General features: G+C 38.5%; 1 protein-coding gene across 1 annotated transcript in view; it reads left to right on the plus strand.

Annotated features, from left to right (window-relative positions):
- The window catches only part of CCDC102B (coiled-coil domain containing 102B), a 269181-nt gene that overhangs the window by 203864 nt on the left and 46958 nt on the right, over positions 1-18359 (plus strand). Inside the window, exon 7 of the mRNA XM_040264340.1 lies at positions 1303-1473. Within this exon, the coding sequence (XP_040120274.1) occupies positions 1303-1473 (171 nt within the window). The remainder of the gene's footprint in view (positions 1-1302; positions 1474-18359) is intronic.

Here is an 18359-nt window from a genome sequence, read left to right on the forward strand (position 1 = left end):
ATTCTGTGATCTTATGATGGTACATAGAAAACCTTTCCCCATTGGCAATTTAAAGAAAGTATCTAAGTTTTTGTCTGTGTTTTCCAATACTTTATGGCTTTTCAAAACTATTAAATCTGATTCTTTTTTATTAGTAGTAGTAATAGTAGTAGTATATGAGCAAAGGTCTCCAATTGTCTACCTAGTTGTCCCCCAAATTTTTGACCATACATTTTTAACTAGTGCCCTCTCATGTTCTTTTCTATGGGTATTATATATTATTTGTACTTTGTATGCATTATTTTTATAAGTGCTATGACAGCGTTTTTCAGGAAGTTAAAGAAATGTTCTGAGACTTTCCTAAAGTACTATAACATTATGAGGAACTAGAGGTTTTTTTTTTCTTCATAGTATTTTAATAAAGATGTTTTCAACAATAACAATATTGTTAATTTTGCACAGCAAACTTGAACTAAAAATGATAAGCTATGTTAATTCCAATCTGAAGCCAATTAATGTAACCTGTTAATTCATTTCTTTACAGCATTGATTATAACAAAGTTGATTAGGAATCAGTCCCTTCATGGTGGATTCACTCTGGTTTCTTCCCAGATGGGTCCCTTACTCCGATCTCTGAGCCAGATTGATGTGCTTTCAGCATGAATACGGCAGCACTAAAACTTTTTTGTTAGAGAAATAATTAAAAGCAGATAGTCTGCTAACTTTTAATACTTAGACTGATTTATCAGATGAACAGTTCTTCTTATTATTATTTTTATTGCATCTTATTCTTCATTTATGGGTACAAGATTTCTTTTGGAAAGCATACATAAAAACTAAATTTGCATAACATGAACAATGGGTCATTCAGTCAAGTGCATAAAGAGTTGCATTGTAGTTTAGCCATACAGAAATACATCTTCCACCTATCGTTATATGCTAATCATAATATAGAAAATATGGAAAAGGCCCTGATGCTAGGAAAGATTGAGGGCAGGATGAGAAGAGGGTGACAGAGGATGAGATAGTTGGATGGCATCACTGACTCAATGGACAGGAGTTTGAGCCAACTCTAGGAGATGGTGAAGGACAGGGAAGCCTGATGTGCTGCAGTCCATGGGGCTACAAAGAGTTGGACACAACTGGGTGACTGAATGATGACAATCATAATATTTAACTGCAGAAATGTAGAGTTCCAGATGAAAAGATGCCCATCTGAATTCTTCCTAAAGTGTTCTTCTATTTTTTCAAAAGAAGTTGCCCATCCTCTGATTTTTATCAGAGCAAGCCATAAATAATGGGATCCTTGTTTTCTTCTGAAAGGAACTGGTGGACCTTCAGCATGCCTACTGCAAGCTAAGCAGACAGTACCAGGCAAAGACAGCAGAACTAACTCGCGCCAACAACCTCGTGGATCAAAATGAAGCCGAAGTGAAGAAACTGAGACTTCGAGTCGAAGAACTAAAATGGGGACTCAACCAAAAAGAAGACAAGGTACTTTTTAAGTGGAACACATTTTTTTTTAATTTATTTTTTATTTTACTTTACAATTCTGTATTGGTTTTGCCATAGATTCAAAATAGCATTTGATAGCATAGAAAAAGCATTTTCTTTTTTACTAGCAAATGGCATTACTTGATATAAAAACTTCACATTTAAAATTTGAAATCAACTAAAAAGCATAAGGAAAGAGGAAAGCATTACATAGACAACATGCTTGTTTTTTGTAGTGTTAGTTGGGCATTTGTTACATGTGCCCTATAGCTTCAAATACGTTTCAGCTTGGGGGGGTGGGGGGATGGGCGGGGTATCATTGGTATCATTAAAACTTGATGTTTTAATGGAAATCAGATATATAGAGACATCCAGAGGAGCAGTTAATGCTGGAGATATAAATCTGGTGGTGGTCATGTGTTAATACACAATATTTAAAACCACAAGACTGGCTGAAATTATTGAACAAATAATAGATAAAATCCTTAGGACTCTTTGAACAAAAAGTGTTAGTGGCTCAGTTGTGTCCAGCTGTTTGTGACCCCATGGACTGTAGCCAGCCAGGCTCCTCTGTCTGTGGAATTCTCCAACAAGGATACTGAAGTGGTTGTCATTCCCTTCTCCAGGGGATCTTCCCGACCTAGGGATCGAACCCAGGTCTCCCACATTGCAGGCAAATGTGTCTACTAAAATATAGCCCTTTCACAATCCCTCCTGTCCTTCTTACACATTCACATAATAAATATCTCCTATTTGTTTTGCAAAAAAAAAAAAAAGTTGGTGTTTTAAGCTTTAATTTTACATCTTGCAGAAATATGATGTATGTTGTGATTATGTTATATATATCCTCTCCAGTGCTTTCTGATGTTCAAAGAACGTAGGCATCGTAGTTATGTCGTGAAACATCAACTACCTAATGGGCTATGGCATGTTTAAGAATGTGATACCTTAACGGTACCCCTGTGACTGGGAGGATTTCAGCTGCAGTTACAAACAACAAAGAGAGTTTTCTTGAGAGAAACAGTCCCCATGTCAGTGTGACAGCATCCATCACCCATGGAGGCAGCTATTTCAGATGGGGTTCCAAGCACTGCGTCGGCTCCTGTCGGCCAACTTTCGAGGCAAAAATAATTAGTTCCCTGGTTAAGAAGAATGTTTGCAGATACTGCCAAACAGTTGGAAATTAAAAAAAGAAAATGGAAATTGTTTTTCCAAGGGGTGATTCAATAACAGAGCACAGTCCCCCTTTGAAGATTTAATTTTTCATCCAATCTGTTGCAGTCAAGCAAACCAGATCTTCTTATCTAACAACATCCATGAAAATAGAATTATTTGACCAGTGTGAGGCTCATATATCACCCCCTGATCTTACTATAGCTGACTTGTCCATGGGCATTTTATCCTTGATGTCTCTTTTTATGAAGACGTACATGTTCTTTTTAATGATGTACATGGGTGGTGAAGCTGGACTGTGGAAGAATAAGTCAGGAGAGGAATAGAGGCAGTCTCAAGAGAGTGGTTTGGGGTTTTTATTTGATTGTCGCCTTTATTCCTGTGAATAGTTTTGATATACATGCATCTGTTGCAGGAGGTGGTAAATAAACTTTTGTGTTTGCCAATATCAGCTTTAAGAATTTGCTTGGGACTGAATCATCAGGAAGGAGACTCTGATAATACACAGTGTTCCAGGGCTACTGAAGTACTAGTTCCCAGAGATCCGATTCAGCCGTCTAATTGGGGCATGTTAAAAACAGCTGTGGTCTTCAGAAGGCTTATATTAGTTGCCCTTCCCTGTAAGAGAATCGGTCTCCCCACATCATCGTCAGTCTTGGGACATGTGACATTTGCTTTGCCCAAGAAGCAGAAGCTCCGTGTGCCACACCATCCAGACCTTTGTGAACCCAACATGCCTCTTCTCCCATGTGTCTTTTCCTGCCGTGTCTCATGTCATGAGGCCAGCAGGTCCAAAATTCACACCATTCTCTCAGCACGAATTCTAAAACAGGGAGGCTTTGGAGCAGAGCCCTTATGGACCCAGATGGATCCACATGGGTAAAACAAAAATCAATATTTATTGTGGTAAGCCACTGACATTTTGGATTTGTTTGTTATTATAGGAAAACTTAGCTAAGGCTGACTGGTATAGTCCTTCAAACAAAAATAGCCTGTTGAAATTACATGAATTGGCTCTGGTGCTATACGCAGTTGGTAAGAAAGCTTACTGCAGGTAAGAATGAAGACAGCCCATTTGGTGGAGTCTCAAAAGCTTTGGTACATTATTTCCTGTAATGCCTTGGTAAGCAGATGATGGACAGAATGAGCTTGTGGTTTTTAGATGAATAGGTATGTGGCTAATATTTTTGTTTGTTTGTCTGCTACTATTGCCTTTGACAAGTGCCCAAATGAAAGATGAATTCCGAAAAGACTTGTTGAATTTTCAAAGAGATATGTAAGGCAATACAGAAATTTAATACTTCTGTGACTGCCAGGGTCTGATTTTCATTTGCAAATGCTAAGACAGAAAACTGAGCTTGGCTTTGAGCAACGAACATTATTTAAGGTTGAGCTTTTAGGCAAGGGCCAATTTAGTGGTGTGGCTTTCAAGCCTGTTGTTAAAAGCTCTTCATTAAGGTCATTTTCTGTAAATCCTTGAAGTTGAATAAAATGGCACAGGGAGAAGACAGATTGTGCCTCTCCCAGAATATCCCACAGATTCAAGGCAACTACAGGTAGCTCAGAAACAATCAACGTCTCCCAGAGAATTATACATGGGACAGCTGACCTGTGGAATTTACTGAAATCAAAAGAAAAACGAAAAGGCTGTAAGCTTTTGTGAAAAATATGGTGACAAATGAGTTTCCAGCCTGGGATAAAAGAGACTGATTCCTCAAGATTTAAAAGAACCTTCAGTTCCTCCAAAGGTTGTGGGCTGAGCAATGCTGTCAACACCAGAACACAGGGAGAAATGTCCAGAGCCATATTCAAATATGGACAGAGTGTGTAGTGAGGAAAGACCAACTAGAGAACAACGCCAAGGACATTAGAAAAGCAGTAACTCGGCAACTGTTATCAGGAGGCTTGCTCAGCATGCGTTAGGCTTAGTTGCTCAGTTGTGTCTGAGTCTTTGTGACCCCATGGACTGTAGCCTGATATGCTGCTCTGTCCACAGGATTCTCCAGGCAAGAATACTGGAGTGGGTTGCCATTTCCTCCTCCAGGGGATCTTCCCAACCCAGGGATTGAACCCGTGTATCCTGGGTCTCCTGCTTTGGCAGGCAGATTCTTTACCACTGAGCCACCTGAGAAGGCCCAGGCAAAACACAACAGCTTTCCCCATGAGCAAGATATGAGCTTCCTGAAATAACTGCCAAGTTAGATTTTATAAATAGCTTCTATTTCTCTTATCAGTATGAAGGTTTTTATTGCAATTTTCTTGCTGTAGTTGCAGTGTAGGATGTTGAGGGTATGAATTACTTGCCTTTTGAGCACATAGACTTCTGGAACAAGAGAAGGCATATTGAGATGTGAAATAGCAGATCTTCGAGGCCTAGGCTGTGGTTGGAAGGCTGCTTGGGTAATTTCTCTTGGGGAAGGAGTGAAAGAGTATGGGTGTGTATTTTGTTACTTGTTGCCCCGTCTGTGCAAGGAATACAGTTCCCAAGCATAAATGGTGGACATGTGACTTGTTTGGCAACTGGAATTTGTGGGGCTTTGAAATAGAAGCTTTTGGAACTATATAATTCCTTGTGGATAAGTATTTGGACATACTTCATGTTTGAAGCTTAAAAATAGATGTTGAAATACACGTTCAAAACATAAAATAGTTCAATGTTCTGCACCTCTACATCCAACCAGTTGATCACCGGAGGTGACTGATTCAAAGCAGGATCAACTTATATGGATCTGTAATCTGGATTACTTAATTGCAGTTGTCAGTCTTCAGTTTTTCTCTGATTAAAGGTCATCCCTCTTTCTGATGGCTGGGCATAAAAATATTCCTTATGGAAATAAGATTTTGAATTAGATAGCAGCCAACATTTCTATAATTTGACTTATCATTGAGAAGCAAAGAAAATTCTGTCAGTTTCACTGCTGAGCTTTTTAATTTCACTATAGCAAATTCTTCAAATTGCAATTAGTTGAAATTAATGTTTAATTGGAACTGTCAAATATAAAGTTCCCGACTCCCACAAGTCAACAAATTTTAAATAAATGAAAATGAGATATTAATCCTCTATACAGTAGAGAAAAATAGATATTTTGAGGCCCATGAGAGAAAACCCAGGGTCTGATTAAAGGAAGGAGCAAATTAAAAATTCTTTTTTTGAACGAGTTGGTTTTCTTTAAGCAAATTACCCCCCAAATCTAATTTGACATGTGCTTATTAGAAGTTAAACATTCTTTTCTCATCATTTCATTGAAGTCTTTCTGTGAATATATATGATGGTAAAATTTAATTGAGACTTCACTACTGTAAGGCAGAAATAATTACATATATATACACATTAAAATACCAAAATAACTGACCACTGTAATAAATATGGTGTGAAAAGTAGCCTAATGAATAATAAAATGATGCAATAACCAAAGTTAGTAAAGACCAAAAAGGCAGTACCTAAGAAACGAGGAGTATAATATAAACAATTACTATGACACAGGGGTACTCTACACTGTATGACTAGTATTAAGACTGAAGGACTGAATGAGATAAGGCTTGCCAAGGACTATTTTAAATTTTTCAAAGCAATACTATATCATATAAAGAAGGAAAAATGAAAAAAAATCAGCTATTATCTTACCATCATATCCTGTTACGTCAATGTATATTAACTTCAAATGCCCAGGTAATTTTATGCAGAGATGCAGTCATCATTTGCAAACAATATACTCAGTCAGTTACCATAGCTTTCTTGCTGCTGTGTACTTTTCATACTTGGCATTTCAAGGAAGGGTGTAATATTTATCTCCTTGGATATAAATTATTTAATAAACCAACCCTTCTTTACGGAATGTCATTTGTATTTTTTTTTTCAACATAACTTTACCATGACTATTGTCATGTACAGTTGACCCTTGAACAACATGGGTTTGAACTGCGTGGGTCCACTTAATAGGAAGATATTTTTCAATAGTAAATAGTACAGTACAACCCAGTCCATAGTTGGTTGAAAGTGCAGACATATAGGGCCAACTATATGTTATAGGATGATTAACTTCCAAGTTCAAGATTCAAAGGTACAGACCTTTTATCCTCCACCGGGAAGAAAAAGTCTTCTAAGTGGGATTACATGACCCAGATAACCACAATGGTGTGATCACTCACCCAGAGCTAGATATCCTGGAATGCAAAGTCAACTGGGCCTTAGGAAGCATCAACACGAACAAAGCTAGTGGAGGTGATGGAATTCCAGTTGAGCTTTTTCAAATCCTAAAAGATGATGCTGTGAAAGTGCTGCACTCTATATGCCAGCAAATTTGCAAAACTCAGCAGTGGCTACAGGACTGGAAAAGGTCAGTTTTCATTCCAATCCCAAAGAGAGGCAATGCCAAAGAATGTTCACACCACTGCACAATTGCACTCATCTCACATGCTAGGAAAGTAATGCTTAAAGTTCTCCAAGCCAGGCTTCAACAATACGTGAACCATGAACTTCCTGATGTTCAAGTTGGATTTAGGAAAGGTAGAGGAACCAGAGATCAAATTGCCAACATCCGCTGGATCATGGAAAAAGCAAGAGAGCTCCAGAGAAACATCTACTTCTGCTTTATTGACTATGCCAAAGCCTTTGACTGAGTGGATCACAACCACCTGTGGAAAACTCTACCAGATCACCTTTACTTCCCTCCTGAGAAATCTGTATGCAGGTCAAGAAGCAACAGTTAGAAGTGGATGTGGAACAACAGACTGGTTCCAAATCGGGAAAGGAGTATGTCAAGCTGTATATTGTCACCCTGCTTATTTAACTTATATGCAGAGTACATCAAGAGAAATGCCAGGCTGGATGAAGCACATGCTGGAATCAAGACTGCAGGGAGAAACATCAATAACCTCAGATATGCAGATGATACCACCCTTATGGTAGAAAACAAAGAGGAACTAAAGAGCCTCTTGATGAAAGTGAGAGAGGAAATTGAAAAAGTTGGCTTATAGCTCAACATTAAAAAAACTAAGATCATGGCATCTAGTCCCATCACTTCATGGCAAATAGATGAGGAAACAATGGAAACAATGAGAGACAGTGACTGCAGCCATGAAGTTAAGACACTTGCCCCTTGCAAGAAAAGCTATGACCAACCTAGACAGCATATTAAAAAGCAGAGACATTGCTTTGCCAACAAAGGTCTGTCTAGTCAGAGCTATGGTTTTTCCCGTAATCATGTATGGATATGAGAGTTGGACTATAAAGAAAGCTGAGCGCCAAAGAATTGATACTTTTGAACTGTAGCATTGCAAAAGACTCTTATGAGTCCCTTGGACTGTAAGGAGAACCAACCAGTCCATCCTAAAGAAATAAGTCTTAAATATATATTGGAAGGCCTGATGCTGAAGCTGAAACTCCAGTACTTTGGCCACCTGATAGGAAGAACTGACTCACTGGAAAAGACGCTGATGTTGGGAAAGATTGAAGATACGAGGAGAAGGGGACAACAGAGAATGAGATGGTTGAATGGCATCACCGACTCGTTGGACATGAGTTTGAGCAAGTTCTGGGAGCTGCTGATGGACAGGGAAGCCTGGTGTGCTGTGGTCCACAGGGTCACAAAGAGTCAGGCATGACTGAGTGACTGAACTGAATGAACAGAAGTGGGATTATTGAGTTAAAGGATATGAATATAATATGGCTCTTGATACATTCAGAATTACTAATTTTCTTTGCCTCTAAATGACAGGTCAAACTGTGGAAATATTGGCTGTTATGTAAAATCTTAACTGCATCTTAACTGTTGCAAAAGTAAGTTCAAATCTCAAGTGATGTATTTATAAAATTTAACTGCTCAGTTTGCCAAGTTGTTAATTGGATTTACTCTCAATTTAAACTGCTTCTTTTTGTTAAACTCTTCCCTTAGTGTGTCCATTATTATTATATATGGTATTATATTATTCCGTTCAGTTCAGTTGCTCAGTCATGACCAACTCTTTGCAACCCCCTGGACTGTAGCATGCCAGGCCTCTCTGTCCATCACCAACTCCAGGAGCTTACTCAAACTCATGTCCGTTGAGTCGGTGATGCCATCCAACCATCTCATCCTCTGTCGTCCCCTTCTCCTCCTGCCTTCAGTCTTTCCCAACATCAGGGTCTTTTCCAATGAGTTAGTTCTTCGCATCAGGTGGCCAAAGTATTAGAGTTTCAGCTTCAACATCAGTTCTTCCGATGAATATTCAGGACTGATTTCCTTTAGGACGGACAGGTTGAATCTCCTTGCAGTCCAAAGGACTCAACAAGAGTCTTCTCCAACACCACAGTTCAAAAGCATCGATTCTTTGGCACTCAGCTTTCTTTATCATCCAACTCTCACATCCATATGTGACTACTGGAAAAACCATAGCTTTGACTAGATGGACCTTTGTTGGCAAAGTAACATCTCTGCTTTTTAATATGCTGTCTAGGTTGGTCATAACTTTTTTCCAAGGAGCAAGCGTCTTTTAACTTCATGGCTGCAGTCCCATCTGCAGAGATTATTCCCTTATTGTAGCTCAATACCTACTCTTGATTTTTCTATATATTTTTTAATAATAGAGTCTATTAGTAAGAGGACTTTGAAAATATTCAGTGATTCTTCTGTGTTAAAAGAGATGTAAATCAGGGATCAAGTAGTTCTTAGTCCCTGTGTGTTAGTTGCTCAGTCGTGTCTGACTCTTTGTGATCCCATGGACTGTAACCTGCCAGATTCCTCTCTCCATGGAATTCTCCAGGCAGAAATACTGGACTGGGTAGCCATTCCCTTCTCTAGGGGATCTTCCCAACCCAGGGATCAAATCTAGTTCTTTTGCATTGCCAGCAGATTCATTACTGTCTGAGCCACCAGAGAAGTCCTAAATACCTACAATTAACAAACGAAGCAGGTGAGAAGGAGCCTATGGTAACTGACAAATAAAAGCTCTGTGGTGAGGGAAAGAAGAATCAGTTAACTTCGAGATGACTTTCATACTTCCAGGAGTTCATGGATTTCTTCATTGAACTAAGACTTGGTGTAAGTACTCAGCTATAGATCAAATATATTCCCAGTGTAAAGGTCACAGTCTAATATGATTGTCTAACCTGTCTGCACAATAAAAACCCTTTGGAATATTTTATTTTTTTCAACCTTAGATCTGTTTTAAAAAATTTATATTGCAGTATAGTTGAATAACAATGTTGTGTTAGTTTTAGGTGTTCAACAAAATGATTCAGTTATACATATACATGTATCTGCTCTTTTTCAAATCTTTTCCCATTTAGTTTATTACAGAATATTGAATACAGTTTCCTGTGCCAACAGTAGGTCCTTGCTGGTTATCTGTTTTAAATATAATAGTGTCTTTATGTCAAGGTCAAATTCCCAGCCTTTCTTTTTGGTAATTGTTTTGTTTTCTGAGGCTGTAAATTGGTTTCTGTTTTGTAAATAAGTTCAAGTTTTTTAAGATTCCACATAAAAAAGATGTCATATGATATTTGACTTACTTCGCTTAGTATGATAATCTTTCGGTCCATCTATATTGCTGCAAATAGTATTATTCCATTCTTTTTATTTTTTAATATAAATTTATTTATTTTAATTGGAGGTTAATTACTTTACAATATTGTATTAGTTTTGCCATACATCAACATGAACCCATCACAGGTATACACGTGTTCCCCGTCCTGAACCCCCCTCCCTCCTCCCTCCCTGTACCATCCCTCTGGGTCGTCCCAGTGCACCAGCCCCAAGCATCCAGTATCATTCATCGAACCTGGACTGGCGATTCGTTTCATATATGATATTATACATGTTTCAATGCCATTCTTTTTAATGGCTGAGTAACAGCCATTGCACAAATATGCCACATCTTCTTTATCTGTTCATCTGTCAGTGGACGTTTGGGTTGCTCCCATGTCTTGGCTATTGTGTACAGCACTACAGTGAACACTGGGGTACATGCATTCTTTCAAGCCATGGTTTTCTCCAGATATATGTCCAGGAGTGGGAATGCTGGGTCATATGGAAACCATTCTTAGTCTCTTAAAGAACCTTCATACTGCTGTTGAGAGCAGCTGCACCAATTTACATTCCCACCAACAGAGCAAGAGGGTTCCCTTTTTTCAAACCCTCTCCAGCATCTATTGTTTGTAGACATTGATGATGGCCATTCTGACTGGTGTGAGGTGATATCTCACTGTAATTTTTACTGGCATTTCTCTTATAATTAGTGATGTTGAGCATCTTTTCATGTGCCTCTTGACCATCTGTACATGTTTGGAGAAGTCTCTATTTAGGTATTCTGCTCATTTCTGATTGGGTTGTAAAAATATTAATACTCAAGACTTATCTCTAGTAGCCGTCAATTTTTATGAGTGGGGTCTGTGCATGAGTATTTTTAAAATACTTCTTATAAACAGTGCTGCAATGAACATTGGTATACATGTGTCTCTTTCAATTCTGGTTTCCTCTGTGTGTATGCCCAGTCTGTCTGACGCAGGATATGACACGCTTGGGGCTGACGCGCGGGGATGACCCAGAGAGATGTTGTGGGGAGGGGGGTGGGAGGGGGGTTCATGTTTGGGAACGCATGTACACCTGTGGTGGATTCATGTCAATCTATGCCAAAACCAATACAGAATTGTAAAGTAAAAATTAAAAATAAATAAATAAATTAAAAAAATAAAAATAAAATAAAATAAAATACTTCTTAAATGATTCTGTTTTCTAGTGACTTATCAGAACCACTGGTCTAAGGAGAAAAGACTGCCACCATTGAAACTCAAATTCATAACTTTGGTCCCCACCAACTACACACATGTACAGTAACAGATGTTACCAGTAGAGTATAAATGAAATGGCTTGCTACAGAAACCAGGCTTTTAGTCCATTGTAGTTTGTACCTGTATCATAGTAATTTGCAAAACTGATTGATATGATCTTCTAGTTTTGAGAGAAGTTCAAAAGATGGAAAATCACTTAAATAGATGGAAAAAAAAAGATACTATGAACAATGAAAGTTCATACTCAAAATGCTAGTGTTTTGCTAAATGCATTTGTCGGTGTGGCTTTACACTTAGTAATTATCACCTTAATCACCTTATTACAGTTTAGCTAATTCTGGCTTTGCATTTTAATGCTCTTGGTGTCAAAAAGTTGTCTTTCCAAAAGTCTGATATCATCAGCAATGATGAATGTGAGAGACACTTTGTTTAAACCTTCAGAACATTAATTATCTAAATTAACAGTTGATTTTTAAACAAGCCTTTATTTGGAAGGGCACAGACCTTTTTTCCTAGCCCTAAATATATTTTGGGGAAATCTCATTAACTTACACTCTGCTAATTTTAAGACTGTGAGAATGGTGATAGACTGAAATTTGAATTTATCTATGAAAAAGATGTGGGAAGTGTTTCAGGTTAAGGTTAAAAATAATAAAGAGGCCAGGTTCAGGTTCATGTGGGGACAGAAGCGGTGACCAGTGATTCAGGATCTGAACTGAACTGCAAAAACCAGCCTAGTCCATTTATTACTTCATGGATGAGATGGTTGGATGGCATCACTGACTCGATGGACATGAGTTTGAGCAAGCTCCGGGAGTTGGTGATGGACAGGAAAGCCTGGCGTGCTGCAGTCCATTGGGTTGCAAATAGTTGGACAAGACTGAGCGACTGAATTTCTCTGTTAGATATTAGAATACACCTGAGTTCTTCCCCAGAAGAGGTTTATAATGTAGCTGGGGATAGCCCAACATAAATGTTTGAAGTTAAATGTGTAAAATCAGTGTCAAGATGGTGGTATTTATAGGATGCAAGAAAGGATTGGCCATATTTCTTTTCCTTCCAGTGCTTAAAGGCTATTTCTGTGTTCGTTTTAATTATTTATCATCTGACACCTCAACTGGAATATATGGGCAAAGACCAGTACAGTTGTGCCCCTAAGTGGGCCAGCTTTCAATAAAACTGTCCATTCTCTTCTCTGGGGGATCTTCCTGACCTAGGAATTGAACCCAGGTCTCCTGCATTGCAGGCAGATTCTGTACCATCAGATCACCAGGGGAGTCCAAAACTGTCTCAAGTGCCCTTAAAATAAAGACATTATGCCACGATAACATGAACAGAAGTCTTGCATCCTCATCGCTCTACACAGCTAATCTAAATCCTAATAAATCCTCTTTCTGTGGATAGTTTGAAGGGTACCACTTCCTGCAATCATTTATCATGATCTTGCTCTTTCTTTACCCTACCAACCAGCTAGATTGTCCTTAAAGGGGTTTAGGGCAAGCCATCCCAAGTACACTTGCCTGGAAATTCACATGGACAAAGGAGCCTGGTAGGCTGCAGTCCATGGGGTCGCGAAGAGTCAGACATGACTGAGCAACTTCACTTTCACGTTTCACTTTCATGCATTGGAGAAGGAAATGGCAACCCACTCCAGTGTTCTTGCCTGGAGAATCCCAGGGATGGGGGAGCCTGGTAGGCTGCCGTCTATGGGGTCGCACAGAGTCGGACAGAACTGAAGCGACTTAGCAGCAGCAGCAGCAGCAGCAGCATCCCAAGTTGTGCCACTCTGGCATGTGTATTATTTAGAACTGAAAACAAGCCCAAAGACTGAGAATTTTGAACTGCCCCTCTTACTATCTAAAAGAATATAACAGCTTCTTCCTGGGCTTTACTTTCCCCTTAAGCCTTAGACCCCTACCTCCATTTCCTTCAGTCAGTTCAGTCACTCAGTCATGTCCAAATCTTAGTGACCCCATGGTCTACAGCATACCAGGCTGCTATCCATCACAGACTCCTGGAGCCTGCTCAAACTCATGCCCATTGAGTTTGAGAAGGCTCAAACCATCCAACCATCTCATCCTGTGTAATCCCCTTCTCCTCCTGCCTTCAGTCTTTCCCAGCATCAGTGTCTTTACCAATGAGTCAGTTATTCACATCTGGTGGTCAAAGTATTGGAGCTTCAGCTTCAACATCAGTCCTTCCAATGAATATTCAGATTCCAATGAATAATCAGGAAATCATGATTTCCTTTAGGATTGACTGGCTTGATCTCCTTGCAGTCCAAGGGACTCTCAAGAGTCTTCTCCAACACCACAGTTCAAAAGCATCAATTCTTTGGTGCTCAGTTTTCTTTATGGTCTAACTCTCACATCCATACATGACTACTGGAAAAACCATAGCTTTGACTAGATGGACCTTTGTTGACCAAGTGATGTCTCTGCTTTTTAATACACTGTCTAGGTATGTCATATATTTTTTCCAAGGAGCAAGCGTCTTTTAATTTCATGGCTGTAGTCACCATCTGCAGTGATTTTGGAACCCCAAAAGATAAAGTCAGTCACTGCTTCCATTGTTTCCCCATCTATTTGCCATGAGGTGATAGCACCAGATGTCATGATCTTAGTTTTCTGAATGTTGAGTTTTAAGCCAGCTTTTTCACTCTCCTCTTTCACTTTCATCAGGAGGCTCTTTAGTTCCTCTTTGTTTTCTGCCATAAGGGTGGTGTCATCTTCATATATGAGGTTATTGATATTTCCCCCAGCAATCTTGATTCCAGCTTGTGCTTTATCCATCCCAGCATTTTGCATGATGTACTCTGCATAGAAGTTAAATAAGCAGGGTGACAATATTTAGCCTTGATGGACTCCTGCCCCAATTTGGAACCAGTCAATTTTTCCATGTCCAGTTCTAACAGTTGCTTCTTGACCTGCAAAAAAGTTTTCTTAGGAGGCAGGTAAGATGGTCTGATATTCACATCTTTTGAAGAATTTTCCACAGTTTGTTTTGATCCACACAGTCAAAGGCTGTGGCATAGTCAATGAAGCAGAAGTAAATGTTTTTCTGGTACTCTCTTGCTTTTTTTGATGATCCAACATATGTTGGCAATTTAATCTCTGGTTCCTCTGCCTTTTCCAGATCCAGCTTGTACATCTGGAAGTTCTGGATTCAGGTACTGTTCAAGCCTAACTTGGAGAATTTTGAGCATTACTTCAGTAATGCTCCATCTCCTTAGTCCAAAATAATACATACCTCACTTTGCTTTGCTTTGGGGCTTCCCAGGTGGCAGTAGTGGTAAAGAATCTCCCTACAATGTAGAAGACCCAGCTTAGATCCCTGGTCAGGAAGATCCCCTGGAGAAGGGTATGGCTACCCACTCCAGTATTCTGGCCTGGAGAATCCAATGGACAGAGAAGCCTGGCAGGCTACAGTCATAAAGAGTCAGACATGACTGAGTGACTTTCACTTTGCCTTGCTTTGCAATTCTTTATACTTACGTTGATTCGTGCTCTGCATATTATAAATTGTATTTTCTCGTGTTAACTACATTCTATTATTTTGTTTGCCAATCAAAAAACTAGGAGGGAAAAAAAAGGGAAAGTTAGATCCCCTTGAGAACTTAATAACAAACCAAATGCATCATGTGTGCTGTATTCTAAGCTGAAACTCTTTCGACTTGTGTGTAGAAAATATAGCGTGTGAGAAGAACTTAGTAAAATCAGCACGTTTTAAGGACAGGTTATATGGAAGACTTTAGAGCATGATCATTTGTTAGTGTTTCCCTCTCCTCTTAACTCTAGGCAACACTTTTAGACCACCAGCTCAATGGACATGAGTTTAAGCAAACTCAGGGAGATAGTGAAGGGCAGGGAAGCCTGGCGTGCTGCAGTCCATGGGGTCACAAAGAGTCAGACACGACTTAGTGACTGAACAACAACAACATATTTTTATTCTTCTTTTGAACAATGTCTGATACTTTATTAGCATTTTTCATCCAGTTCTATTGTTTCTGCTTGTTTATGCTCTGAAAAATGCAAGTGGTATAAACCTCATTAGGAAAAAAGACAATAGACAACACAGCAAATAATCAGTTTTCTTCTTCCTCTTTGGTTGAGTTAGTGTCATTTCTCAGCACCATTCATTCTTCATGCAAATCTTTCTTCTCTATTTACATATTTCCTTTTATACTGATACCTCACTCCCATCCCCTTCTCTCCATGTTCAGCCACTTAGTGTGATTTTGTGAATGCTTTTGTTTAAACGTGTTTTTTTGTACATTATGTTCTTTGTGTCACGTGTATGTGTTTTATCTTGTGTTAACTTGGTGTCTGGTCCATATCCCAGGGAGATTCTCACACAGATCTAAGAGGGGTTCGGTACAGGGGTTGGTGCAGGTTGTTCCTGGGGGCTGAGAAGAGGAGCATCTGGGCCTTTGGTCACAGGGTGAGTGGACACATCTGTGATGGGCACCAGGGGGTACTCTGCTCTACAGCAGATGACTCGAACCCGCCAGAATGCCCAGGGATCTTATTCATGTCAAGTGAAAAGAGATGCAGATGATTTTATAAAAGGTAGTATCTTTCTGATCCATGACTGAGTATATCCTTTCACCTGTCTTTCTTAACACTACTCATATCTAGTTTCTGAGTATTTGATACCATGTATGGTAGAGTGGGCAACATAAAGGATTGGATTCAGATCTGGAAATAAACTGACACGTCCATTACAAGTGGTGTGATCTCAAGCTATTCACTTAGCCTCTCTGGGATGGATACCCTTCCCTTTGTGAAGAATAATGTGTGGAATTACATAAATTCTACCACTGAAATGGGGGTAGTTGATTTAATGAAACCTTTGAAGAAAGTAAAACACCATCTCCTAAAATGTGAAAAATTATGCATAATTAATCTATGTCTCAGATCAAATATTCAATGTTTAATCTTATAGTAGATAACAGTGCTTAATTGAATGTTCCAGTATTTAACATAATATCTTATAATATTTAATCCTAATTATAAAGTTCTAAACATCAATTATACTCATTCATTAATATAGATATTAATATAATTATTATCTCATATAAATCTTACTACAATCCTGAAATTAAACCCTAATTACAGCAATTATAGAAATCTGGGTGAGTAAATGACAAGACCATAGTCACACGTGGAGAAGAAGAGTTAAGATACCAATTCAGGTGCTGAAATAACATATTAAAAATATATCCTCTGGTTTTATACAGTTTCATATTATTTGCACAGTAATTTTGCAACACTGCATTCAATATTATTCTCTGTAAATGACCATTTAAAGAGAGAGTTTTCTTTAGGATCTTGGTTTCTATATTGGATTACCAGGCATTTTGATAAAAGCTTAGTGTTTCAAGTCCCTGCTGAGCCATTTCAAAGGGAACATTCAGGAACAATTTTTTTTTTTTTCTGCTCTAATCATAATATTCTTGCCTTGCAAAAACCACAGTTGAGCTTAATAGTAAAGTATTCCAAATATTTTGGTAAGATAAAACAAGGGACATTCTATTGTGTCAAAAGAATTAAAATCCTTAAAATTTTCTCATGGAATATATAATGAGAAAAATGACATATTTAGGGTATTAACATTATGTTTGTAAAAATAAATGTCAAGAGTGGAATTATTTTACTTTCAAGTATACATGTTTTTTAACTTTCTAAAATAAAAATTATGATATTTGAACTTGTCTTATTTTTAAGTTTTGTCATTTAAAAGACATTTAATAAGTCATTTATTATAAGACATTTTGGTATTTAACTAATGTGAAAAGTTAAATGATTTTTTTTAGAGTTGCTCAAACTGGAATAATTAAAAAAGGAATGACTATTTGTATTTAAACACTCAGAACTCTAAGACTATGAAATTTTATGAGTCATTTCTCCATCATGCTATAATAAATTAACAACTTGGGAAGTTTAAAAAGATACACAAACCAGACCTATAACTGTTCATTTCTGTGGCTCTGCTGTAGTTCAAAAATCAGATAAACTATAAACCACAGAAAATTAGACATATTTAAATTTGTAATTTGAACCATTTCAATAATGACTATAATCCAAACCTAAAATTTATAGTGGCACAACAAACAGGTCTATTTTTCCTTTCATGGAGGAAAAATGAGTGTTTTATGATGCAAGATGAATAAATACAGCCATCTCCTAAAGATATAATATCTATGTTCTTACTATATCTTCATATTTTATTGCTTTAATTAGCAGAAAACATTTTATTTTTGGTTAAAGTTATAAATTTTAAAAAGCACACTAGAGTTCTGGTGTTTTTGTTTGCTTCAAGTACCTGATTAGCTTAGGAAAGGAAGAGGTATAATTCTGTTCCTTGTTGGGAATCGAATATTTGATTGAAAGCCATCACTTTTGGGAGTGAAATCGGTGCATCAAATGACTGAATTGTATGTTTCAGAGGTGATCATCATATTTCCGAATACAATGGGGCAGGACTCTAATGAGCGGTAGAAGGTAGAGCAGAATCAGAGCTGAGATTCAGAACTCTTCTTTGGAGGCTGGGGAAGGGGGGCGGAGTCAGAACCAGGATGTCAGATTTACATTGAGACCATTTTGGTACAAAGTCTACACCAGAGAAATCCAAAATGCGTGTTCTAAGCATGAGTCTAAAGCATCCAGGAGTCCTTGGAGTTGATGCACAGTCATCCCCATCACAAAATGCTCTTGCAGTCATGTGGGTGGGGTTTTTAGGGCAGATCTCCTGAAGGAGAAGATGGGCAAGATCCATTACGGCCTCAGATGACAGGAACCAGGCATGGCCCAGCCTGGGGCACGACAGTGTGTGGCTGGTCCTCTCACCTTCCAGCGCTGTCTGTCTTGGTATCTCTGGTGCAGGGGACACCTCAGCCGCATTCCTGTGTCCTGGGATTTTCTCTGGTGGTGTCTTGTCCATGAAT

The sequence above is a fragment of the Oryx dammah genome, unplaced genomic scaffold (genome assembly GCF_014754425.2).
Source record: "Oryx dammah isolate SB20612 unplaced genomic scaffold, SCBI_Odam_1.1 HiC_scaffold_22, whole genome shotgun sequence".
Lineage (NCBI taxonomy): Eukaryota > Metazoa > Chordata > Mammalia > Artiodactyla > Bovidae > Oryx > Oryx dammah.